This window comes from Brassica napus, chromosome C9 (genome assembly GCF_020379485.1).
Source record: "Brassica napus cultivar Da-Ae chromosome C9, Da-Ae, whole genome shotgun sequence".
NCBI lineage: Eukaryota > Viridiplantae > Streptophyta > Magnoliopsida > Brassicales > Brassicaceae > Brassica > Brassica napus.
This window is the reverse complement of record NC_063452.1, coordinates 42,465,107-42,492,147: the sequence shown is the minus strand read 5'-3', so window position 1 is coordinate 42,492,147 and position 27,041 is coordinate 42,465,107. Positions and strand designations below refer to the sequence as shown.

General features: G+C 34.4%; 2 protein-coding genes and 1 long non-coding RNA gene across 3 annotated transcripts; 2 read left to right on the top strand and 1 right to left on the bottom strand.

Annotated features, from left to right (window-relative positions):
- The first annotated feature begins 5,158 nt into the window (after positions 1-5,158).
- LOC106418473 (vacuolar protein sorting-associated protein 26A-like) lies at positions 5,159-8,383 on the top strand. Its single transcript, XM_013859195.3, has 12 exons — positions 5,159-5,388; positions 5,639-5,672; positions 5,776-5,850; positions 5,980-6,054; positions 6,134-6,206; positions 6,286-6,330; positions 6,430-6,541; positions 6,627-6,693; positions 7,355-7,399; positions 7,597-7,652; positions 7,748-7,923; positions 8,000-8,383. The coding sequence occupies exons 2-12, from the start codon at positions 5,670-5,672 to the stop codon at positions 8,179-8,181; spliced, it is 909 nt and encodes a 302-aa protein (XP_013714649.1). The 5' UTR covers positions 5,159-5,388; positions 5,639-5,669; the 3' UTR covers positions 8,182-8,383.
- A 968-nt stretch (positions 8,384-9,351) lies between these two features.
- Positions 9,352-21,965, top strand: LOC125593338. The gene is made up of 4 exons (XR_007329263.1): positions 9,352-10,692; positions 10,814-11,144; positions 11,230-11,567; positions 18,643-21,965. It is a non-coding gene; the product is annotated as an uncharacterized LOC125593338 (long non-coding RNA).
- A 408-nt stretch (positions 21,966-22,373) lies between these two features.
- On the bottom strand, positions 22,374-26,039 carry LOC106416717 (oligopeptide transporter 9). Its single transcript, XM_013857633.3, has 6 exons — positions 25,257-26,039; positions 24,690-24,787; positions 24,036-24,605; positions 23,663-23,924; positions 23,197-23,379; positions 22,374-23,131 (listed from the first exon to the last, which is right to left on the bottom strand). Exons 1-6 carry the CDS (start codon positions 25,746-25,748, stop codon positions 22,511-22,513), a joined length of 2,226 nt encoding a protein of 741 aa, XP_013713087.1. The 5' UTR covers positions 25,749-26,039; the 3' UTR covers positions 22,374-22,510.
- Between the last annotated feature and the right edge of the window lie 1,002 nt (positions 26,040-27,041).

Here is a 27,041-nt window from a genome sequence, read left to right as displayed (position 1 = left end):
ACCTTCTCTGTCTGACCTATTCAAGATGACTCACGCCACATCCGACGGAGTTTTTGTGGATCCTGCATCTGAGAAACTCTTCCGAACAGTGGCTGGTCGGATTGAAGAACGGGAGACGCAACTAACCCAGAAGTCTCCCGATGGATTACCAGTCACATTGTCCACCCAAGAGGTCGACAGAATCTTCGAAGAGGTAACTTAAAATTTTAGTTTACATTATTTTAAATATTTTAACATAATTAACTATATTAATATATGTTTTGATTTTATAGGTGGCTCCTAAAAAGAAGGGACGGATAGTCGGTATAGGCTCTGTTAACGAAGTTGCAAGGGCAACTTCGTCATACACTTCGAGACGGGATGAAGAGACTGCTCAGATGAAGGCTCAAATGGATAGCCAGAAGGCTCAAATGGATAGCCAGCAGGTTCGTTTAGACTCTCTTGAGGATTTGCTAGACGTGATGGCCGTGGGAAACCCGGTTATGCAGAGAATGTTGAGTGAGAGACGAGCCGCTCTTGGAATGCCACCACGAGATCCCCAAGAGTCCGATCCAACCCGTCAACAGCCGAGCAACCCCACCAACTACTTCGACAATATGTAGTTTTTTTTTTCTGTTTGTATTATGAATTTAAATATTATTGTATGACTTTTAAAAATATGTTTTCCAATTTCATATTTTGTTTTAAAATTTAAATTATTTTAAATTCTGAATATTAAATATAAATTAAAATCTATTATATATTAATTAATAATAATATAATAAGAAACGATGTAAACTCCTCGTAAACATTACATGGAGTTTACATCGAATGTTTACGAGTGATTAACATCGAAATATTTACGAGGATTTTACATCGAAATGTTTACGAGTGATTTACAACGAAAGTATTTACGTGTGCTTTACATCGAAATAATTACGTGGGATTTACGACGAAGTCTTACGTGGCGTTTACGACGAATCCTTTCCCTGCGCTTTACGAGGAATATATTTCGTCGTAAACGTAACGAGTCGTTTACGACGAAACCTCCGTTACGACGGACGTTTAACAACGAAACGTCTTTCGACGTTAATTCGTCGTAACACCCCGTTTACGACGAATTTACAACGAATACTGCCCTAGTAAAAAATATGTTTTCTTGTAGTGTTGGTCTTAAACACACCAAACCCAACGTCTCTTTTTCACCATAAAGTGGATGAGTAATGACAATTATTTCACACTTCAAAATCATCATTAATATATATGTTACAAAACTCCATTAATGAGAAAGATATATTTGACTCATTAATTTAAACAAATGACTTTGTTTCTTTTTTCTTATTTTTTAACCACAAGTCCATTTGTCAAATTCCGAAATCCAAAACTTATATTAGGTTCGGATATCACTTTCTCCACTTTATATTCCAATATAGGACATTATGAAAATGTATATTTTAAGCTTTACAAGCAACACATTTTGGACTTTTATTTCTCATTTAAAATAACTCCGATTTTAACAAACGAATGCATTATCTCATAATGCTTATGGTGACGATTTCATCGTGCCCAAAAATCCGGTCTTTCCGACAGACGTCTCCGTCGAAAAACCTATCGGAAAATGGTCCACACCACTTTGTTAAAAACGAGTTCCAACAATATGATGGTTTAATTTATTTCTAATTAGTATTTTATTATTTTTTCTTATTTTGCTCATATTTTGCTAATATTTTCTAATAAAATTTATTTATTTATTATTCATTTTATTTTTTATTCAGTTTGTATATCACTTTCAAAAAGTTCTGTTAAAACTATATTTTTGATGCAAAACAAAAATTAAGAAGTAAAAACTAAATAAACTTAAATAGATTTTGATATAAATTTGTAAACTCTTTTGGATGATAATGTTATTTATCTTTGTTGTTGGTGTAGGCTTTTGCATAGCATTAGTGTCGTGCCTACGTAAGGAAAAAAGACACTTTCCATTAAGGCATATTTATTTAATAAAAACTGAAGAAAATGACATATTCTCAAATGTTTTATAATTGTAGTTTATTAGTCTAGAAAATGCTTTTATTTTTGTTAAAACAAAATTATTTAACACACACTCATATAAAAGCTAATTAGTGTTTATCTTTTATCTAATTTATTCATTCTAAATTTCTAATCGTTACATATTATACATTCATTTTTTTTTTATTATGGTTTAGTTCTTATTTGATAAGCTTACAAGTACATAAAACTATGTCTATATAATATAGTATATGCCTATGTATAAAGTTTATATACTAATCACACTATAACCAAAAAATTATAGAACTTTATTTTCTTTATTATTATTACTACTATCACTATAAAAAATTATTAAACATTTTTTGATTATGCTAACAAAATTTGTTGACACGGCTTTGCATATTATACACATGCATGCTGGTAGTCCGAGCAGTAGGAATCAGAGGCAAAGCCGGCCCATGTCTCTAATAGGCCCTACTCAGATTTTAAATAATGGGTCCTTTTCCTATTATTTTTTTTTTCTTTAAAAAATTTTCGGCTGAAAAAACCCAAAAAACATTATGGGTCCTAAGCCATGGCTTATTTTGCCTGTGCTCCGGGCTGGACCTGATCGGAGAACTGACATAGTTTCCGAAGTGGAGATGGTGTTGGTGCCAGCGCTGACTTTTCCCATTTAGGAGAGAAGAAAATTGATGAATGTTGGACTGACGTAGTTTGTTCCAAAAAAAAAAAAAAAAGTTGGACTGACGTAGTTTCCGAAGTGGAGGTGGTGTTGGTGCCAGCGCTGACTTTTACCATTTAGAAGAGAATGTTTTTTTATGCTTATAAGTTATAATAATATTCACATGTAATATCTTTGTTATAATTATATTCGCTTAAGGGCATCTCCCAACACCATTTTTTTCCAAAACAAAAAAAGTATGAAATAAAAAAATACTCAAACCCTACTTCATTTCTAACTTCATAATATAATTTACTCTATAAATAAAGTAATATATATTTTGATTGTTCATTACTCTGTTATAAAGTGGGAAATAGAGTAGGGTTGTAGCATCTTTACTCCGTATTCTATTCTACTCCATTTTAAAGAGAAAAATGAAATTTTACATTGGATATGCTCTAAATATTTTATGTTGGTTTATGGTGTGCAATGAATTTTATCATTAATAAGATCTAATTGCAATCACAATAGTCATTGTAGTAAATGATGTGTTAACCCATTCTAAAAAGTGAAAACAAATAGATTTCAAAACATTTTCTAATCTTAGCAATATGACCAAGATTTAGTAAGCTTAGATTAAAATATATATTCACTGAACTCTCTTTAATCCTAATATATCTATTTTTCCTCTCTGCTCAATCACTTTCCTCTTTGTTTCTCTCGGGCTTGCTGTTCGTTGTAGGTTAGAATTACCGTTATCGATCCCTCTTCTATTCACGATAGACATGTGAGTTATGGCTTTGGTGTAGAAAGATCAGGTGCGGTGGCGATTGGAGCAAGAGATTCTCAGCTGGGTCAACTTCGTGGGATGTATGTGATGACATATTCAGTACTGAAACTTTTCTGGTTATACAGGGCGGAGAAGAGGAATGCGCTTTGGGTCTGCATCGACACTCTCTTATGCCCTCTATAATCATTAGAGGAGGGTTCAGTTTTTTGCTTTGGTCCAGGGTTACGATCTGAGTGTGACAGCGTATGGAGCTTTAGTGAGGCATGCACTCCGGAGATATGTGGTTGTGGCGTGGATTTGTGGCTACTGTACAGGTTCTTGGTTTTTTGGATTGATGTTTTTGTGTTTCAAAATCTTAGTTGCTTTGGAGGTCTGGGTGGTGTGATGTAACCAAGTTGGATGTGTTCTTGGAAAACTTTGCTGAAGGTTCTCAATTGTTGGTGCATGTGAGTAGCTCTCTTTGTTTGGAGTTGTCGCTTGAGCTTTGCGGTCTTCTGTGGTAGCGCGTGTTTAGTTTGAGACTGTATTCTTGTCTCTTTATTGGTTTCTTTCTTCCTAATGCAGGTTCAGAGTTGTGGCAGCTAACACTAAGCTTTTTTTTTTTTTGGTTCACAAGCTAACACTAACACTTAAGTTCAGTGGTGATTTTTATGTGGTGTTTGCCTTCCCAATCTAGAGGTTAGTGTGGATTGATGAACAATCTTTTTGAGGCGGATTTTGAAAATGTCAATATTTAACAAATTTGGGCTTACGTTTTAACTCTGCCTCTTTCCGTTCAACGGTTACAAATGTTCTATTTTGAAAAAATAACACCAATGGAATTATTAAAATTAGTTTAAATTTCAATGATAATATTTATAAATTGTACAGCGAGATAAAATTTAGTTCACAAGCTAACACTAACACTTAAGTTCAGTGGTGATTTTTATGTGGTGTTTGCCTTCCCAATCTAGAGGTTAGTGTGGATTGATGAACAATCTTTTTGAGGCGGATTTTGAAAATGTCAATATTTAACAAATTTGGGCTTACGTTTTAACTCTGCCTCTTTCCGTTCAACGGTTACAAATGTTCTATTTTGAAAAAATAACACCAATGGAATTATTAAAATTAGTTTAAATTTCAATGATAATATTTATAAATTGTACAGCGAGATAAAATTTAGAGAAAAAGACAAAAATAGCACTAAATCAAGTTTTTGTTCCCAAACTAGTACTCAAGGTCAAAAGTCACAAAAATAGCACTTAATGTTTTATCAAAAATCACAAACTTAGGGTTTAGAGTTAAAGGGTGGGGTTTAGGATTTAGGGTTTAGGGTTTAGGGTTTAGGGTTTAGAGTTTAGGGTTTAGGGTTTAGGGTTTAGGGTTTAGGGTTTAGGATTTAGGGTTTAGGGTTTAGGGTTTAGGGTTTAGAGTTTAAGGTTTAGGGTTTAGGGTTTAGGGTTTAGGGTTTAGAGTTTAGGGTTTAGGGTTTAGAGTTGAGAAATGAGGTTTTGGGATAAGATTTTGAAATTTTGAAAAATAAAAAAATTAAAATTTTCAAAGTATAAACTTAAAAAGGTGTTATTTTGGTCATTTTAGTTTTTGGGTGCTATTTTTGTGATATAAACTTAGAAAAGTGCTATTTTGGAGATTTGACCAAATTTATTTCTAATAAGAACTCTACTAAATAAACATCTTTAGAATTAGGACTGAAACTTATTATGAATTTTTAGGATATCGGTGGCTCCCTATTGAGAACAACCAAAAAAACTTAAATAATTAAATGTGAATGGCACCATTTGGGCCATGATGGGAAATACAATCCAATAACAAGGGAGGCTTTTATAGTCAACATTGGATCAGATTGGTGAGAGTCTTGTCGATCGTCTTCAACCCAACTGTAAGAAACCTTCGTCGATTCGATTTGATCCGAGTCCCCGCCGTCTCCGATCGAATTTCACCTCGGAAGGTACATACGTATTCAGTAGTTGAACTGAATCTAACTTTGTGGATCTCATCGTTGTACCATTACATGTGATTTGATCTGTTCTGGGGGTTATTTTGATCACTTTCGTATGATTTGAGATTAGGGTTTATTTATTTCATTGCTTGATCCTGATTTGAACAAAAAAATAACAAACCTTTTTGCTGTTACAAGCTAGAAATGCTGATGATTATTATGTTCTGTTTAATGGATTCTTAATTACGCTCCTGAACAGGTTACCGTGATAAAGATCGAATCTTCTGATCATGGTTAGTGCTCTTAATGTTTTCCCCCTTTCTTTGCCTGGTCTCGGGGGTGCTTCGGTAAAACTGTACTCAAGTCTCAACACTTTTTGTGGGATTGATATCACAGAACTATCTTCTTGGAGCTTTCAAGCCGGCCTGTAATGTTTCTATCACCTTTACTGATGGGAAGAATCGTAAACAGGTACACACATCCCTCTCTCTTTAGGTTTATCTATTTCACTTCCCCTATGGGGGAATATTTATGTATCCTTAATCCCGGACATTGATTACAGCTTGTCTTATTATCTTACTTGATCTCTGTTGCCGCTAGGTTCCCATTAAGAAAGATAATGGACAGACGGTTATGAACCCGCTTTTCCAGAGCCAAGAAACTATTGCTGGCAAGGTAACTTTGGTTTTGTTGTCATCTATAGCCATCAGGAGGTTTTATGGAGTTGATGTTTCCTTAACACGTTTTGGTTTAGGTTCTTATTGAGCCATATCAAGGGAAAAAGGTGGAGCACAATGGTGTTAAAGTTGAGCTTCTTGGTCAAATAGGTGTGCAGTTTCTGTCAGTTTTTCTTTCCTTTTTCCAACTCATTTCCTCTGTATGTGCTTAATGATATTTGTGTGACAGAAATGTATTTTGACAGAGGAAACTTCTACGACTTCACTTCCTTGGGTGAGTCTAAACTTAGGGCTCTATTATGATATGGTTCTGTTCTTTTGCTTCAGTAGTCTCTTTCTTGGTTTTTAGTAGCTATCTTTTTCTGAATATCAGTGCGTGAGCTTGATGTACCTGGAGAAATATATGAAAAGAAGGCATACCCTTTTGAATTTTCGACCGTTGAGATGCCACATGAGACATACAATGGCGTAAATGTGCGGCTAAGGTATATATCATATTTTTTCTGTAACATATAAAGTTCCTAATGTTGCATATTAAAATACATAACTTTGGTCTCTGTTTATCTGCAGGTATGTCCTCAAAGTAACAGTTACACGTGGCTATGGTGGAAGCATCGTAGAGTATCAGGACTTTGTGGTATATTTCTTCTGTGTCTTTGTGGCACTTGTTATTTAAGATAAAACTTAGCCTGTGTTTTAAATGGCGCATGGCGATCCAAGGCGATAAGGTGTGTGCCTTGCGCCTTGCGCCATGGCGCAAGAAAGCGCTCGCCTTGAAGACCCACTTGAAGACTACGTTAGTTATGTATCCGTGCGTAATATACAAATTTCATTCACGTGATTTTGCCTTTATTAAATAGTTTTTATCAGAAGAAAGCCCCATGAGATTAGAGAAGAGAGTACGTACTAACCTTATGCAAAACACAGTCCGTGAGATCCATGTTTTGTTAAGTTTTTAACTTTGCTTTTCTACAAGAGCAAGCTAGGGTTTTGATAAGTTTTTAGACGTTTGGTTTTAAGTTTGGTTTAAGGTTGGTCCATTTATTAAGTTAGGGTTTCTACGTGGTTTAGTATCGGTTAACGTCATCGTCTCCATGGCTCGCCTTTGCGTTGCCTTTTAAGGCACCGCCTTATGACCAATGCGCACTTGGCGAGCGCCTTACGGAACCCACCCTCGCCTAGGAGGTACATGGCGATGGAGCCGTCGCCTGAGTGCGCCTCGCGCCATGGCGCAAAAGGCGAGCGCCATTTTAAACACAGAACTTAGCTTTTTCTTTCTTCTTGTGAATTTGAAACAGGTCCGTAACTATTCTCCACTACCTCCAATCAATAACAGCATCAAGGTGAGTCCAAACTCTCTCATTTCCACTCTCAGTTTCCTTGTTCCTTGTCGCTCTTGCTTTTGAAACTGAATACATACTCTCTTAAAGCCTGTTCTACCTCCCAAGTTACAGGACTTCTGCTCTTATTCTTATTCTTCACACATTCTTATTAGCACTAGATATGCTTAATACCATTGGTCTCTTTACCCCTTGTACAGATGGAAGTTGGGATCGAGGACTGCCTACATATCGAGTTTGAGTACAATAAAAGCAAGTAAGACAAATTCATTATTCATTATTTCAAACTGGAATGATAAAGGGGAAATAGAAAAGACCAATAGCTAACTCCCAATGCTCTGGTGGATGCAGGTACCACCTGAAAGATGTTATCCTTGGGAAGATATACTTTCTTCTGGTCAGAATCAAGATAAAGAATATGGATCTTGAGATCAGAAGGCGAGAATCAACAGGAGCAGGAGCTAATACTCACGTCGAGACAGAAACACTAGCCAAATTTGAGTTAATGGATGGTGCTCCCGTTAGAGGTAATCCCCAAATTTACTTTATCAAATCTCACTCTACCCTCTTTAGCTATTGAGTAAGCATTGAGACATTTTCCAGGTGAATCTATACCCGTAAGACTGTTCTTGACACCATACGATCTGACACCAACGCTTACAAACATAAACAACAAATTCAGCGTTAAGTATTATCTGAATCTTGTGCTGGTGGACGAGGAGGATCGCCGTTACTTCAAGCAGCAAGAAATCACGCTGTACAGGCTCAAAGAGGAGACATCTTGATGTTTACAAAAAGGGAAGAGAGAGATGATAAATTTTCAGAACTTTGTAAAGCCTTTCTCTGTATGCAATTGGTTTGGGTACTTGGAGTGATGAAGTTAAATCATTTAGTTTGTTCAACGACCATAATGTTTCTTTTTTTTCTCAACGACCATAATGTTGTTTGCTTTGTTTGGAGTTATACGACTTTTATTCTCTTCTTTCATATTGATCCTGCTCGTAATGTGGTCGCTTGTGCTATTGCTAATAGTGTTACTCAGGAGCGACGCTATAATTCTTATGTGTCTCGTGGGGCTCCTCAATGGTTGCAGAATGTTCTGGTCAGAGAAACTCTCTACTGTTGTTAACCCCGGATAGACCGCAGGATCTCACGTCTGGTCTGATGTTTTGTGTGTGATTCGTGTGCTGTTAGGACATCGTATGTAGGTTCATTCAATATCTGCTGATAGGTGATTTGGTCCTCTTACGCTCTGATGTTCTTTTTCCTTCTTGTTTTGTTCTCTTGTTTTGGTTCCCCTCTGTTTGTGGAGGCTGATCCTAAATACTCTGTTTTTCCCACATTTATTTGATATGCAAGAACCCAGCGATAAAAAAAAAGTTTTACGCTAAGTACAAACTGTTTATAGAACCTAAATAAATAGTGTGTTAATATGCTGTAAAACGAATTTAAAAGAATATTTATATTAGCTTAGTCAATGATCTTAAATGTTTCAATGATCTTAAATGTTTCATCTAAGAAAATTGAAGCTTTACCTTAAATAGAATGGTTCATCTAAGAAGGTTTTAGAGTAATCTCTGTAGGTGGAAAAAAAGAAAACCGAATCTGAAAATTCAAATCGAACCAACTTAAACAAAAATTCGAACCAAATCGAGTATGACTCCGATACTCAAATAGATCTTGGTTTACCGTATTTTGCACGGTTTTATCCAACCAAATCTGAACAATGGAAACCAAAAAATATCTCAGAAAATTCAAACCTAGAAAATAATATCATACCTGAACCCTATTCCAAATAAATACCCAAAAATATTTAAATATCTGAGTGAATACCTAAGATTAGTACCTACATTTTAATGATGAATTAGATTGAAAGAACCTGTGTATAAAAACTTATAATGAGACTTAGTCCAATATACTCGCGCGGTGGGTGGGGGGGGGGGGGGGGGGGGGGGGGGGGGGAGATCAGGTTTTCGGTTTTGTTAAAATTGGTTAGGGATTTACTTGTAATGCAAATTTCATAAGTGGCATCATAAAGTGCTCCTAGCACTATTGGTAGAGAATCCTAGAATCTTATAAGAGTTGGCTAACCAAATGGGTAGCTAAAAAAAAAATAGAAAAAATAAATAAGAGTTGTCTAACCCCCTTTACGCTAGATGTTCAGATGAAAACTGACATCAAGTTTTGTGAGAAAATTTCTACAAATAAGCAGATTCGAGCTGAAGTTAAAATGTTATATAAATTTATCTTTTTATTTAGCTTAGTTGTTCTTCCATTATGATTTGGGTACTTTATATGACTTTTTATATCTTTGTTTGTCTTTATCAAAATTTCAGAGTACAAAAGTTGAAGACTACGGTAGTTTTGGTTTGAAGATTGCATTGAAAGTTGGAGGTAATTCGGTTTTTGATTGAGTTTAAAAACTTGTTCTTTTCATCTGAGGTTTTCAGAAGTTGACATTTGCATTTTAAATTTAATTATGAATAAGTTTGTTTTCAAGTTTACACGATATTGTGTTTTTTAATAAATGTATCATTCTTTAAAGGTTGTCATAATCACCAACTAGATTCCAACCCGCGCTGAAGCGCGGAAATTGATTCATCTAATTTTAATTTTAATTTTTTGTATATAATATGTGTATATAAGTTTTATAAATATTTTTGTGTAATATTTTTATATATATATATATTTGACATCTATATCTAATTTTTAGTGGTGTTATAATTTGTGTTGTACATGTTGTTAGTTTGTATAGAATCTTGTTTCATTTTCAGTATAATAGTTTAACTTGGATCACTTTAAACTTACATTTGTTAAATTTAAAATATTTGATTTTTTTTTAAAAAAATTATTATATAATTTCAACAACTTTATTAGTTATGCTTATAACTAATCATAATTAGTTTGTTAAAAATATTAAACACATTTGGCCCATAAAATTTTAATGGATGTATTTAAGATCAAAAGTTTGGGCTATTTAATAGTTTATGGATCAGGCCTTCTAACAAATTTAATTTAACAAATGATATTATCTAAACCCAAATGAGTAACAAACTTTTGTCCGGGAAAAAAAGAAAATAATCTGTAAAGTCAAAAACTTTTGATGATCAATTAATATTTTGTTTCTGTCGGTGTGAATAATAGATGCACCATTCAAGTTCATCGTTTCTCTCTCTCTTCTTCGTTGGAACCGAAACGATCAGTTTACCGAAACAATAAAAAAAAATCAATTGATCTTCTACAAAGACTTTGTTTCTCAAGACATGCATGATCTTTGCTATTTGATCGGAGGAAAAGTAAGTTATAATTTTTAGCCTAACTCTTATAGCTAATCTGATCTCTTATAGTTTATAAATCTTGTAAAGAATTGGTTTGGTTAATATGTTTGTTGATCTAGATATGCAAACCTTGTAACAGTAATTTGAGAGATCGAGTCAAGGAAACAGATACTATCCAGGTTGAAAGTAGCGGATGCAAAATCAGTGGCCGATTTGAAACGAAATACGTGGTTCGTCAAGTCAATCGAGAAACAGAAAAGATAAGTTTCATAATTTCTTTGAGTGTTTGTTTATTCATAATATCTAATCTAATAAATCGAGCTTGTTACAAACATTGGCAGATTGAAATATATTGGATACAAAAAGCTAAGCTCAGCTGCGTTGAGATAACACACACACTGCACGTATCTGAAGGCTTTATTCCAGACTCTATTGGACTTTAAATTGAGTAAAAGAACACCAAAGAGATGGTTGGTTTCCTACTAACCTTTGTCTCCGATTGTGTTTGTCCTTTTAATAAAAGAGATGGTTTTGACAGTCTCGTTTATGTATCAGGTAAATCTATCAATGCGATGCATTAGTAGAAGTGGTCAAATATACCAGATAAAACTGATCAAGTTTAAGAAAAGATAAGTCTCTTATATATGTTTACTACAATTATCTCTGTTTTCTCAGTGGACTCTGTTTATGATACAATTTAGTTCTTCTTTATTATCTTGTTCTTCTTTATACTCTCTCTTATTGTTGCTTTTTAATTGTTGTTGGCACAATAATCTAACAGATCAAACTCATGTTTCGTTATATTAATTAGATCATTGATAAAGATGGAAAAGAAGAGCAATCAAAAAGACAGCATGGGGACAGTTACTTACAACCAATTTCGCAGCACAAAGGTTAGTACTATCTTGTATTATGTTTCTTGATCAAACGTGACACTGGAATATAGAATCATCATAGGACTATCGATTTTAGGATTGTACAAATGCTTAGATTTAAGATTGATTTTGACTGTCGTTTATATTAAAAGAATGTTTATTGCATATCTGGTTTTGGTTCTCCCGCGGTTTATTGCTCTATATGTGGAAGTAATGTCTTAGATTTTAGATTGGTTTGTATTGAATAGTTTTGTTTGCTGAATGACTATACTGCTATTGCTTTTGGATCAATAGGTTAACGCATGCTTTTATTTATGACTAAATTACTCAGAAAACTTCAAATAAATGTAGTCCATGAAAACATAAAAAAATCGAAATACCAAACACAAGTTTCACAACGCACACTAACAAAGAAAAACATGAGCTTTAAAAGGACTATCATTCCTCCTCTCTGTTCTCAAGGTTATTGAAAACCTCTTTGAAAACAACATTCATAGTTTTCTTTTGCGGCTTCTCCTCTTTATCCATAATCAAAACTTTCAAACCTTTCTTATATGTTACCCTTGAAATGGCAACATATAGCTGTCCGTGAGAAAATACTGGCCTAGGAAGAAATAATCCCACTTCAGAAAGTGATTGTCCTTGACTTTTGTTGATGGTTATAGCAAATGCCACAGCCAAAGGCAATTGTCTTCTACGCATTTTGAAAGGAAGTCTTTTATCCGTTGGTGTGATCAACAATCTTGGAATATAAACGGTCTTACCAACCTTCTCTCCAGTTATGATTCTAGCTTCCACCATATGATCCAAAAGTTGAGTTATTTGCAATCTTTTTCCATTCATTAAACCTTCGGTAGGATTGCTATTCCTAAGCAACATAACAGGACATCCAATCTTCAATCTCAGACTATGGTTTGGTAGTCCTGAAACTTTAATGTTGTTAAGAAAGTCGCCACTGAGAGCCGCATTGTTGGCTGAAGTAAGATCAGATGGATCAATACTGTCACAGCTAATATAAGTTCTTTCTTCACCTGATGGAAAAAAACACTTCCAATTAGTGTCCATATTTACAAATGAAACGAAAGTGTTAAAATAAAATTACTGACTTACCATCAAGCTTATCTAACATATGATCATTAATCATGTTAACATCTTCATTTGTTGGACATAAGATTGGTCTCTGTTGGAAAAACTTAGGATCTTTCATACCTCTTAATGAATCAGTATCTCCATAGATGGAACGACTTATAGTTTCTATAGGGTCCTTTGGATCCATAATTAGAAACTCTTCTGGAATATCAATTAATGCCTCCCCATCATTATGCTCTGATATTCTCCCATCCCCAACAGCTAAAATCCACTCAGAAAATTCTTCCAGATCTTTGGCCTCTGCATCCGTCAGATTGTTTGAACACAATCTCATATTCTTAGTTAGGTTCAGAACCTTGCAATGTTCCCAGAGATATGATGAATTCATGGCAGCCAACACAATCTCTGCCCTACCAGCTCCAGTAATAACAGGAAGTACCTGTCGAAAATCACCTCCAAACACAATAACCTTTCCACCAAAAGGTAATTTATCGTGCTTTCCCATAAGATCATTTAAACTCCTGTCTAAAGATTCAAAAGAATGCTTGCTCATCATTGGTGCTTCATCCCAAATAATTAGTGATGCTTCCTTTGTCAAATTAGCTTTATCTGACCCATGAGGCAATGCACATGTAGTAAACTCATCTGGATTGATCGGAATGCTAAATCGGGAATGTGCAGTCCTACCACCTTGCAACAACAGAGAAGCAATTCCGCTAGATGCAGTATTCAACACTATATCTCCCCTACACCTAACTGCAGCTGAGAGAAATTGACAAAGAAAGGTTTTTCCAGTGCCACCAAACCCATTAACAAAATACATCCCGCCTCTCTCTTGAACAACTGCACCAATAATCTCATCATAGATTTTCCTTTGCTCATCAGTCATCTTTGGAAGATTTCTATCATGAGTAGCTTGCATTTCTTCAAGATCATAGTTTAGTTCATCCAAGATCAAAACATTTTCCGTCGGTTTGGCGTTTTCAGGAAGCTGTGGCATAGATTCATATAAGGAAAGTGAGCTCCCATTCTTTTTCATAAGCTTCTGAATCTCTATAAGAGCATATAGTTTCTTGTCATTGTCGCTTAATATAAGTCCTGCAAAAATTATAAAAAAAAAAATGACGACTATGTACAATCAGATTAAATATAATCTCAAATGATGCTTTAATAATCTAACTAATGTAGAATAACATATCTCGGTTTAACATGTCAAAATATAGTTACTACTATCATAAGTTGTTAGAAATAATACATGGCCGACTGAGTTGAATTCTGTGATTATATTCTACATCTTCAGCTAAAAGTTCCCAAGTGTATGCCCAAACCACCTCTGGTTGACTCAAACTATTTGACAGAAGCATTAGAACAAACAGGTCACGAACCACCCCAGCAGAACTATCATAACTGCGCCTCACCAGATCATTTATATACTCCTGGTCATCATCCAATAATCCAGGAGCATAACATGCTTCTTTGTAACTCTCATAAAGAACACCATCATAAGTATTAAAATCTTCATAGCTGGTAGGACCTCTGACAATGTTCAACAACACTCTCAAAAAGTAAGAACTGTCCTGCTTACGTGGAGTATAATTAATTCTTCCAACACTGAAACATTGTTTTCTTCTGTTGAACTTCTTCTGACTCTTTGAATATGTGTAGTAGTTGGGAATCTGAACATATAAAAGAGTGCGTGCGAAAGCATCAACTTTGCAGAGATCAAATCAGGCCAGAAATATAGTGTTTTCAATGAGTTTGCGGCTGACAATGTCCTTTAATTTGTCATGTCCGTTGAAAACAATGTTCTGTTTCCCTGGTAGGTGGAATGTAAGCTTCTCAACAGCTGTAGATCTATAATGTATTGGAAATTTAAAAATTCTCCATGAACCTTCACAAGTTGAAACATATCTGCAAAAATCATAAATATAGAAGTTAGAATATCAGACTAAAAACATAATAAATATGTGTACTCTATGAATATATACCGCTTAGATAAATAATGCACTTGGAATCAAAGAAATCTCTTATTTCATTGTTTTTAATCTGCACAGTTTGTTTCAAAACGTCACCACCCTGCCCCATAGCTGTGTTCGCTGATGCTGAGTTCGCTGATGCTGAATTCGGTGATGCTGAGTACACTGATTCTGGGTTCGATACTGTTTGATTCGCTACTGGTGGCCCCGGTGGTTCGACAACAACAATAACACGGTCTGCTCCTTTATTAATGTATTTAAACAAATACTTAATAGAACCAACTTGGTTGCACCACTCTACATTGATGTGAGCTCGGTAACGAAGAGAGAGTTTCTTGTTGTAAGGGATGACCCATCTGTTATCACATTTCAAATCATTCTTCTCAACATAACGATCAGATTGCTCACGTCTTCTATAAACCGGAAATCCATATTTTTTCACTGTAGTGTTCTCAGCGAAAGGTTTAGGAAAACTCTTCTGGCACACTCCATTTTCCGTACATGGTGAATTCATATTAACAGCTCCGCATGGACCATGAATCATCATATCCTTAACAACATTGTAAAGAGCAGGATCAGATGTCTTATCTGGGATCTCAGCTGATATGATCTTATCAATGTCTTATGTTTTTAAAAGTTTGGAGGAAGGATGCATAAAAAGCAGAATGTGAGCATGTGGCAACCCTCTTTTTTGAAACTCAACAGTATACATTGCTGAAAAAAGAAAACAACAAAAAAATATTTTTTTTCAAACAAACCAGACAATATAAACAACAACCTAGAATTCTCGTAAGTGTATAAGAGTAAAATGATAAAATAAGAAAGAGTTGGAAAAGAACTTACATGAAGATGTCTTCCCCAAAATATTCTTCTTCGTTAAATCATTCATCAAAGAATCGAGTTTCATCTTAAAGATCCGACAAATAATATCCGATCTGTCATCTGAATTCAAGCCTCTCTTTTGAAGAAATCTTGTAAGTTCAGGCCATTTCAGATTGCATGTAAAGGTGATGAAAAGGTCTAGAAAACCAAAATGTCTACAAATGGCCATAGCATCCAAGTACATATTCTTCATGTATCTTGGACCCCCTGTGAAAGTAGCTGGTAGAAGGAACTGTTCACCTTGTTCATTCATGTCTGATTTGCCAGCATTCTCAGACTCTTGATAGAGTCATAACTATCTGAACGCAAGCATGTCTGGTTAAGCTTCAAATACCTCAGTCTGTTGCTTTCGATTGTAGTATAGGCATCCACTATGAATTGTTGAAATAACCTTCTTGAATAGAGCAGAACATGAGACTCATTTGGACGCTCTTGCATCCGGAAAGCAAAAAACTGCCTCATACTGATTGTATCTTTTTTTAGTTTCTTTGAAGCTTCTGTGAGACCCTTCTTAATACCAACCCTGAAACCATCCTCTCCATACACAAATAGCATAGGATATTGAAGCGCCAGATAGGAAATATGAATCTCATCAATCCTTGTAAGCCGACCAGACTTATGTTGTAGAACAATATCCCGCTTATCCATTCCTAAATTAAAATCTCCAGGGATCAAAGCAGCCACTTCAGATGCTGTTGGCATATTATATGTCCGTCCATCTTTGTCACTTCTACTGATAATTTGCATATGGAAAGTTTTCTCAGGATCCATTCGAAATCTCTCACTTGCTGATCGAAACTGTGCTACATATGGATTAACAGCATTCAATATCTTCATAATAGGTAGAATAATGTCTTTCTTCAGCCCGTATTCTGTTCTCTCTGACTGTGCATTCTTGCGTCCTCTGAAAAAATACACAAAATTTCAACTCATCAGAATGATACAAAACACTTATAAATAAACGTAACATCACTTATAAGAAAGACCATATTAGTTACCCAAGAGCGTTAGATCTGTTTTCAATTTCATTGTCTGTGTCAACAATGTATAGCTGTCCAAACTTGGCATTGTCTCCTTCAGGTGGAGTTAAATTTCCCATCAAATGATAGTTTTCACCATGAAGCACCAACATTTGTGGTCCTCGTCCTTTTTTAACAGATTTCTCTACTTTTCCATCAAGAGAAGTGAATGAGAAAATCATATTATATGGTCTTGTATCCTTTTGAAAATGTTTACCGAACTTATCAGTTCCTGTTAGGAGGTTCATTAGAACATCAGGAAGTTTCTTTAAAAGTGGCAATTGGACCTGACCTTGCATGCAACACAATGTAAATATAGGTTTACATCTATATTCTCTCTTCCTTATGCGTTCACCATACCACATGATAGCTCCACAATAACCACAAGATTCCGTTGGATCACCCTCATCAACATAATCTGGTTAATTAGATGCAAGAATGTTAGGAAAGATATTATACCAAAAGATCATAATAAATTGACTAATTAAACTAACCATCTTCTTTGGGTGATGTTGGTTTGACTTTTGGCTTCACCTCAGTGAAAGATTTTTTAAACAGAGCTGCCAGAACACTAACTCGTTTAGACTGGTTATCTTTCTCTTGTACCAGCTCAGTAAACTGTTCATCGTTTGAATCATCAGTATTAGACCTTTCTTGACTACTACATTCAAATTCTAGATCATCACATTCATCCATGGTGCCTAGAAAATATGCAAAATATATAAACAGTTTTAGTATCAGACCTGATATGAGAAATACATGAAAAGAAATATCACAAAATACCTTATGTCTCTTGATCATTCTCTGAAACAGGCAGTTCTGATTCAGGATTTCTCGACATTCCTGAATCTTTTGGCATTTTTTGGTGTTTGGCGAATATATTTTAGGAATCTGTCTGTGTTGTCTTTCAAATGTGAGTTGACTGGGACATGATCCAGTGTACGCAGTTGTGATGGATGTATAAAAAAATATTAGATGTTTATATAATGGTCTACGTTATAGGTGTCTCACGTAATGAGTCTACATGTTTAATATCTGCAAATCAGGCAGTATACAATACATACCTTCTCCTACCTGTTGACTTCTTGTCCTGTGATTACTCTTGACATTATTTTTTTGGTGAAAAACATCTACACAAAATAACAACACTCTGATTTTAGTTGAATGAAACAAATTCCTTAGCATATTCTTAGCGAATGTGTATAGTATAGAATAGAAACTATCTTGTTTGTTTGGAAAATTTTCATATTCATGTGACTTTGGTGCAATGCTTGTTTTGCTAACATCATTAAGTAGTTTTGCAAAAACAGAACTCAAAGGGATAGGTTTTGTTTGGGAAGAAAGACGTCTTTGCTTAGATTCAGATTGTGAACTTTTCTGATGACCCCTAACTCCATGGGGAGTTAAGTATTTTCTTTTCATCCTCTGCATATGAAGAGTTACATGTGTATATTATTATGTATATAACTCTCTGTGTAAAAGCTTCTACATAAAAAAATTTGTGTAATGAAGTAAAATCAACCATAGGAATGATTTTCTCACATTTACAAAACTTTGCGATAGGTTTCTTGTTCAATGACTGCTGAGAATTTTGGTGATTGTAAGATATCGTTAACCTTTCTGAACCACTAAAAATTTCGAATTGTTTTATTGAAAGCAAAGGCGGGATGATTTAGCAAAATTGATTAAACCTATACGTTGGTTAAGATTCTCTACATTGACATGTAGTATAATATCTTGGTAGATCACAATAATATTTTAGTTTAAACACAATCTAACAGTTTTAGTTTATATTATGACAGATTTCTTAAGTAAATGAATTTATTTATCACAATAATACCTCGAGTATAAGTTGATCTCTTGAACCATAAACGTATGGCTTAATCCGAATTTAGCTTTCATAATTTTTTGATATATATATTTCATCATATAGTTGTAAATGTGATGATTAATGTTTAATATGATCCTTCGGATTGTAAGACGATCGCTGAACCTTGAGAATACAAGTGTTTAAGCCAAAACAAAGTAAAATTCCAGATTTTAAACATTTAGATAAAATGTTTCTATCAAATTATAGTAATAAGTCTTTTATAGTACTTACATTTAAAACATTCTGCATATTTTCAGGATTATTCAAGACAGTTCATAGAAGAGCTACAACTTCACTACAACGTATTTAAAATAAGTAATTCAGTTTATACTTTCCATGGTTGTAGGTGAAATATTTATTATACATGAAATTGTTAAAGAATAAATTTTTACTGATTTTATAAAGTACATCAATTAATAATCGTAGGTCACAATGTTATAAAAAATAATAGGATAAATATATCATAAACCTGAAGAAAAATTAAATGAAACTCAACTTTATTGAAACTCAAATTATTGAAAAAAAAACCAAACAAATACGACAACTTGCAAATAAACCAAAGTCTTAAATAATGAAGCAAAAAAAAAACGAAATAGAGAATGAGTAAAACTTTCAAAGTCCACTCTGAAAACTAAACGCAGCCTTTAACTACTCCCCATCATTCTTTTCCAGCTTGATGTTCTTAAAGCGCTGTTTCTTTGAAGTAGAAGAAAGGTCTTCAATTTGACTGTCCCTTGAACTTTCTGAACGTTTGGAGACTGGAGTTGAAGATGCACCTTTGGTGTCTTCACTTTCAATGCTTAACAAAGAAACCTTAAAATATAGGCAAAAAATATTATTAAACCCATAACATGTTAAATCCGTTTCACACAAATCTAATTTATGGGATACGTTTTACAAACCTTTCCAGAAGAATGATCAGATAGTAGAGTGTTGTCATCTTCACACATGGATATTATTTCATTAGCAGACCAAGTTCCACCAATGGTAAATATATCAGCTTCATAGTCAACATTGTCTTTAGCAACATACACACCAAACTTAAAAGTTTTCCCAATAAGAGCAGTAATAACATCTGGCAAGTCTTCAGGATCCTCAACCTAAATAGCATAAATAGAGAACTCTAGATTAATAAACGACAAATCAAAAAAGAACCCATCAAATAAAAAATTCAGTTTGAGGCTTGTATATACCTCTTCCAGAGAACCATCTAAGAGCACTTCAGCACTTACTCCAACAATTGGTTCAGCAATAGTATCAAGCAACATAACCTTATTTTCACCGGTTTCATCCTTTATAAGTAGATGTAATTTGAACCTAATAAGATGTATAAAAGTTAGGACATTCAAAAATAGGGTCATAAACAATTTAAGATCAAGATATAAGAAACTTACTGAGGTGCAACTTTTTTCACAGATTGTTTGCATGAATCACAACGCAGACATGCTTCAGAGGCACCACATCCTTCTTTGTTATGTTGGTAACCTTTCTGTTGTTGCACTTAACACAACCAAAATAATACCATGCCCAGTCTGTGTCTATTGCATAAACAGTTGCTTTAACAATACATTTCTCAATCTACAAAAAAAGATTAATGTTAGTAATCTTGTAGATCATTACAATGGTTAAAATCATCATGATAAAACTAACCTCAGTTGACACTAGGATATCCAATATTGATCTATCTGGTTAAAGAGACCACTTGTGATTGCAAGTTCATTATTTGGGACCCTATTATAAATAGAGTGATTAATAACTTTTAAAATAATTTAAACTATGTAAAAAATATAAAACAACATACAATGCTTGTGCTGGATAATCTTCCACATCAAATCCGGTTGGATTGATGACCATACTGGAAATTTTAAATGCGTTTGTTATCTGCACTTGCCCTAAAAATGTAAAATAATATTTTAGCTCATAAAAAAACCAATAATTATAATAACAAATAAAAATCGTTGGTTAGAAACTTACCCTTGTAAACATTGATTTTAGAAAATCTCAATAATCAGATGTCAACAAATCTTAAGAAGTTTATCAACTTACTTTGTATCGGTCAATGTAAGTCCCATCATTTTTTTTTCTTTCCCACCTACTTGGACAACTTGAAGATCGCCAATATCAATGGCACGGCCAATAACATCTAAAACAATAAAACAAAAGAGTAATTAATATAAATCAAAGCTGATAAATATACAAGGAAAACACTAACTGTATTTACCAACTAAAAATTTTGAATCAAGACTTCCATTCATGATTGCTTGTAAAGGAGTTAACGTCAAGAAATCATCCTCGATTTTCAGTTCGGAGTTGGTGACATTGGTACTGCCTGTGATGGTCATCTTGTATTTGTGGTTTGTTGGACGGTACTTTCCGGTAGCTGGAATTACTGAAAAATTCTCAATAAACTTCCATTGACCAACCTGGAGTTTCTTTACACGAGGAAAGAAGTTCCTCTTGCAGGTACAATGTATCTTAACACCCTATACATTAGAAAAAATAAAATTCGGTTTAGACGTTTTACAATAAAATATTTAGCATAACAAAACGGTGTAAACATTTATACACTTACGGTCTTATCTGCAAGAATGAAATCAAAGGAGTCTCCACCAGAATAAGTTGAGTGTTGAGTCCATGAGTGAAGAACTTTGATTTCAACTTTCCAAATATCTTTGAATGGCTTGACATCGTTCAACTGTCGGACTACGTTGTGCGTAACTATAGCCATGAGTCTTTTACTTAATGATGTTGAGGTGAAGAAAGTATTAGGATATGAATGCATATTTATAGTGATTAGATAGTAACGTGTAGGTATAATGAATATATTTAGGCATATTCTGATTTCAGTAGTTTGTTGAATTAGTTATATGTAGTTAAGATATTAGATAAGAACATAGTTGTGAAGGTGATTGATAGGGAGATCGAAATATAAGGAAATTTGTTTGAGTTTTTTGAAAAAAAAATTATGGAAGATACAATTAATGTATTTGATCAAATCTATTCTTAATGTGGTTAGAATATTCTGGATAACGATTGTATGTAGATAATCATTAGATATTAAACAAATTGAAATTACAAAATATCTAATCTATATATTTTTATATAAAGGAACATATATTGTATACGGGTATGAATTGTATCTTCGGCTATAATAAACAAATAAACAAAACATATGTAACGTAAACAAAAGTCATGATCTAATCTATATATGATTGAGGCTTATATGCAGATAATTTTGTGTTCATAATCAGATTTTTTATTTGTTAGAATGGTTAGTATGATGAAAGATGGACAAAATAGAAAATAATTTGATCTGAAGAGAAGGAAAGACGGACATCTACACTAAACATGATAACCTGTTGGTTTAGTTTTATTGTATTGCTTTATTAAGAGCAGATAACCTGTCGTTGTGGTTTTTGTTTAATTTTGGATGGTTTTAATATATTAGATATTGGTTTAGTTTAAGTAATCCGGTTGTATGTATTGGTTAAGTTTAAGTAGGTATGTTCCATTTATAATGTAGTGTGATATATTCTTGTAACATTTATGAAAGAGGCCAAAACTTAAATGACAACTTCAAGTAGTAGATAAAAACCAATCCCTAAATTAATAGATTAGATTCTAAATCATGTCACCAAATGCAAATTGTTTAAATTTGCTAAGTTTTTGGAAGTATTTTCGAGTTATATACAAGTATTTGGGTAACTGAAATACAAATTAGAACTGTACCCGAATTGAAAATGGATTCAACTGGATTTGTAATATATTATTATACCCAAATCGAACCCGGATTTGTGAATTAGAACTGGACCTGAATTGGAAATGGGTTCAACCGGATGTGTGATATATTATTATACTCGAATCGAACCTGAGGAATCCCATACCGAATTTGAAATAAAGTTTAAGAATATTGGAACCGAGCTAAATTTCATAACCCAAAAACTCAAAACCCGATTGAACCCGAAAGAAACCCTATTGAATACCCGAATGCACATCCCAACTTTGTATTATTAAAGTTGTTGTAGATTTCTGTACATAACAACTAAGAGAAGAATAAACAAAACAAAAGAAACAAAGAGAAGAATAAACAACAAGCTAAAGAATTTGTACTTAACTGTGACAAGGTCAGAAAACAGGACAACCCTGCGTTACTACGCCTTTGGCAGTAGGACAAGATGCGAGGCCACAGTTTTTGCTATCATCAGCGTTTCCCCACCACGCCAGTCCAATTCCTCTGCGTCCTAACGCCAGAAAAATCAGTATTGTCATAAACGCAGTTCCCGCGTCCAGACCTCCGGACAAAACGTAATTGTACTTTGTCCACCACTCTCTCTTGTACTTAAACACAAAGTGTCCGAATATAAATGCCACGATGCACCAGCTCGTGAAATTAACCGCCATCGCGGGTGGCATCATCGAGGTTGCTCCTAAAATAACTGGAAAATGTATTTGTGAGATCCATTTTTGAGCTGGAAACGCTTTGGTCGCTAGCCAGACGAAGAAAGGAGTGATTGCACCTACGAGGAAGAACCAGTTTATGGCTGAGTATTCTCCTAAGTCACCGAACATTCGACGTGGTCCTACGAGTCCCCAAATCACTGATGCATCGAAGAAGACACGATCCATCGGGCATGTCCATTGACTGTCGTCAGGAAGCAAATATTTGTCACATAAATGAGGAATGTCTACCATTAACCACCAAGCAGTTCCTGTGTATACTAGCACAGCCACAAGCGTCCCAACTACCTGAAAAATCTTGTGTCACTAATTCTATTTTTTAACAAATAATTAATTGTAGATTAATTAGTCACCTGTGCCAAATACATGCTTCTAGGAGGGATCTTCATATAGAGGCCGAGTTTGAAGTCTTGGATGAATGTTAGAGCCTGAGTCATGCTGATGTATCCATACACTTTGAAGCACATGTTCGCAACCGGACGTTCTGGATAGATGTATCCGATTACATATTCTGTGATGACGTTCAAACCCGGTGCCTACAATAGGAAATTTATTAATATGAACTTGTTACTTACAAAAAAATAAAGAATTAAACCTCTAAATAGTTAAGTGATACTGAATCAGACATAGATGCATATGAATATGAATTTCTTTTAAGTTTATCTCCTTTTCGGTTTTTCTTCCAGAGGAATGTGTGAGTTTGTTTTATAGTATTTTCTTCTGTTATAGATGGTTACATTTCAACAAAACTCAGAAGATTAATTCATTAAACCCTAGTTATTGTTTTTTTTCAACTCTTATGTAGTTTTTAGTTGGAACCTGATTAGTCGTGGCGAGAATAACACCAATAAGAGGAGTGAAGAAGACGGCAATAGCACAAGCTAGCAACACTCCCCACCAAGGTAGCTGTACGGTTGCATTGTAGTACACAGAGATGAACACGATGAGCGCAATGTTGAGTACGAGGATCACCAAAAACCACCACATGGGAACTTCTCTGTAGTTTTTCTTCATGATTCTAGTGTGAATATCCATTTTCTTGTTCCTCTTGAAAGCTCCTCTTGTTTGCTTCCATAGATCCCTAATATATAAAAATTAGAAACTATTACCAAAAAACTGGTCCCTATCAATGGAAACTACATCGTTAACTAACATTTGATTAGTGAGGGACTGATCGAGTTTAGTTAATTACCTTCCGTTAAAGAGTAAAACATGGACAATGGTTGCGGACAAAGTGGCAAACCCAAGACCATATGTAACCGCAAAGAAAGTGCTCATATGGATAGGACCAGTCTTTGCATAGACGGCTCGGTCGAGATGGAACTTGTCATCAATGATGCTCAAAACATCATAAGACGATCCATTGCCCATGAAAAGCCCACTTGAGAATATGGGATATGTTTTGGCACGGTAAAGATTAAGCCAATAGCAAATGGGAGTGGCGACATACATAATTATTACAAAACCAATGGTTACATTGACGGTAGCGAAGATCGGGCTAGCAAGTGGACTGCCGAGGTAAGAGCCAATTGTAGCCCAATCAATACCAATTGCGCCTATACCAAGACCTTGTTCACCTGAACCGAGTTGGTTAGCCAAAACCGATTTTGGGCTAAGCCAACAGACCCATGAGATGGAAGTTATCATTGTGAATAGATAGCCAGGGAGAATGTAGTATGCGAAGCTAGTAACAAGGACTATGATGAAGAATTGGATTCGGGTCATGCCTCCTTTTTTCTTCTTTTCCTTCTCATGCAAGGCACTGCAGTGGTTAGTGAACTAATTAAGTAGTTGAAGACTAATCATGAAGATGAGATTTATATAGATGTTTTATAAATTGTATTACCTGAATAAAGACACTTGAACTAGACTGCTTGGCCACCACATTTCACCTGGCTCAACAAGGTGTTTACGGAATAGACCAGCCCACCCAAACCCGAGAAACTACAAAAAAAAAAGTGTTTTTCATAGGTGAAAAAGGTAGGAATATTATTCACCAAACTGTAGCAAATATCTAAATCTGAAAACGTGATCTCAAAATTGTACAAGTAACCAGAGCACAAATTTCAAACCAACGCCAACTATATCCTTAAATTGGACAAACACTGAGTTTTTAATAGCTTAAGCAGATTAGTAACAATTGTTTTTAGTTTAACTGTGGTCAAATGATTCCTATATATCCATATATCCAACAATACTTGACCTGGCTATTAGAATATATCCATATAAAATATTTTAGACTAATCAAATATGAATGTTCTTACCTAAGAACAAAAAAAGCATATAATGACTTTCGAATTTCAAAACAAAATGATTGTAAATGTAAAAATTTTAACCAAATGTAAAAGTAAAAACTCTTCTTCAGATCAAAGAATTATTGCATGTTTAAATTCGGGCACAGACGTATCAATACCTGAGTAGTGATCATAATGAGAAAAGCCGGTAGAAACGGAAGAGATCTCTTATAATAAAGCTTAATAGCACTAAGTATATGAGTCGCATAAACCGTTCCTGCTCCAGAATTAGCGAAAATTGTGATCATAACATGTTCCTTGATGTTAAACGGACCAGGATTCATATTGAACTCCCACCTTGATCCCTCCAAGTACTTCTTATTTGGAAGCACTCGAGCCATCAGATGACCGAGCGGCACGACCGCGATCTGAGCCGAGATTCCTGTAATGGTCAACGGCATCTGTCTGTACCAGAAAAACTGGTTCACAAACGATAGTATGATACACGCGGCAAGACCTAAAACCCACATTCTAAAAGTGAGAACCGGTAACGTTGGATCGTCGGTTTTTGGAACGGTTAGCTCAACCTCCTCCACCGCACACCGATCTAGCTCATCCACGGCTTCTTCTATTTCCATGGCTCCGGTCGAGTGCTCTACAATCTCGGTCATTGAAATATACCTGAGAGCTGTTTTTTGGAGGTGTAGTGAATCTTTATAAGGTTAAAGGTGAAACAAGAACTTGATTCTGTAGAGATTCTCGCTATTGAATCTTTCTACTAATCACTTATTTATCCGTATAGTTCTGCTAACAGATATACTCAAATGTTAACATGATTTACTATAAAAAAAAAGTATTTTAAACAGAATTACGAAGGATTATCGTCTAAAAACAAATCAACGAACTAAGTGCCTTCTCTCTAGGGTCTTACTGTTGAACTAATAAAACTTTGTTCTAGTTAATTTCATTTTAATAAAAAATAGTAATTAAATTTCGAGAGTGTTTAAAAGCGCAACTACCAATCAGTCATATTCTATCTAGGTTTTGGAAAAAGTTGTTAATACTCTCGTCATCCACATATTTTGGCAGCCTTGTCAAAAGTATTTTCTATTGTAGCATTTAAATTGTTCAATTATGACTTCGAATGTTTGCACCGTAGTTAATAATAACTATTTCTTTTACATATATTCATATGTTTTTGTTATTATTAGAATTGCATCGTAGTTGTTCCGCATATTTCCGTTCGGATCTTATGTATATGATAACATAGTTACCTTGCTCAGTTTAGGCTTATGATTGATCTATGGATTGTACGCTTGCAAACAAATTTGGAGAATTTTGTAAAACTTAATTGTACCTGTAGAAAGTACATTCATATTGTATTTGAACAATTATTTGGACCTATTTGAACTCATCCTAAATTTTATGAAACTTTTAAAGAATTTAAGAATTTGATGATTCACTACTTCATGAAGATTTATCTCATTACAGTTCTATTTGCAGCACAATGCAATGTAGATCTAATGTAATGTAAAAAAACTGCAATTTTGGAATTTGAACCTCATATCCTTGAGTGTAATAACATTAATTAGTGAATCCTTATTATTAATCAAATCACTAAGGAGCTTCCACAACAATATCTTCTTTTTTTAAACGTCTTATGCCCCTGCTCATTATTTTTATCTACTAAGTGGTTTACGTATACAATGGAAACATATCGTAATTTGTTTCATAATTATTCATTTCCAGCGATTTATTTCAAATCTGTTCTTGTTGTGAATAATTAAATAGAAGGGAGAAACAAAGGATATAAATATAATATAAACAAAGTAACTAATCTTTTTGATTATCGTTTCAATCGTAAAATCAACTTATAACAAAAGGGTAATACATCTATTTATAGCAAGGTAAAAATATTAAAATAACAAAAGGCCGTCATTTCAGTCGGTCAAAGAAAGATCTGG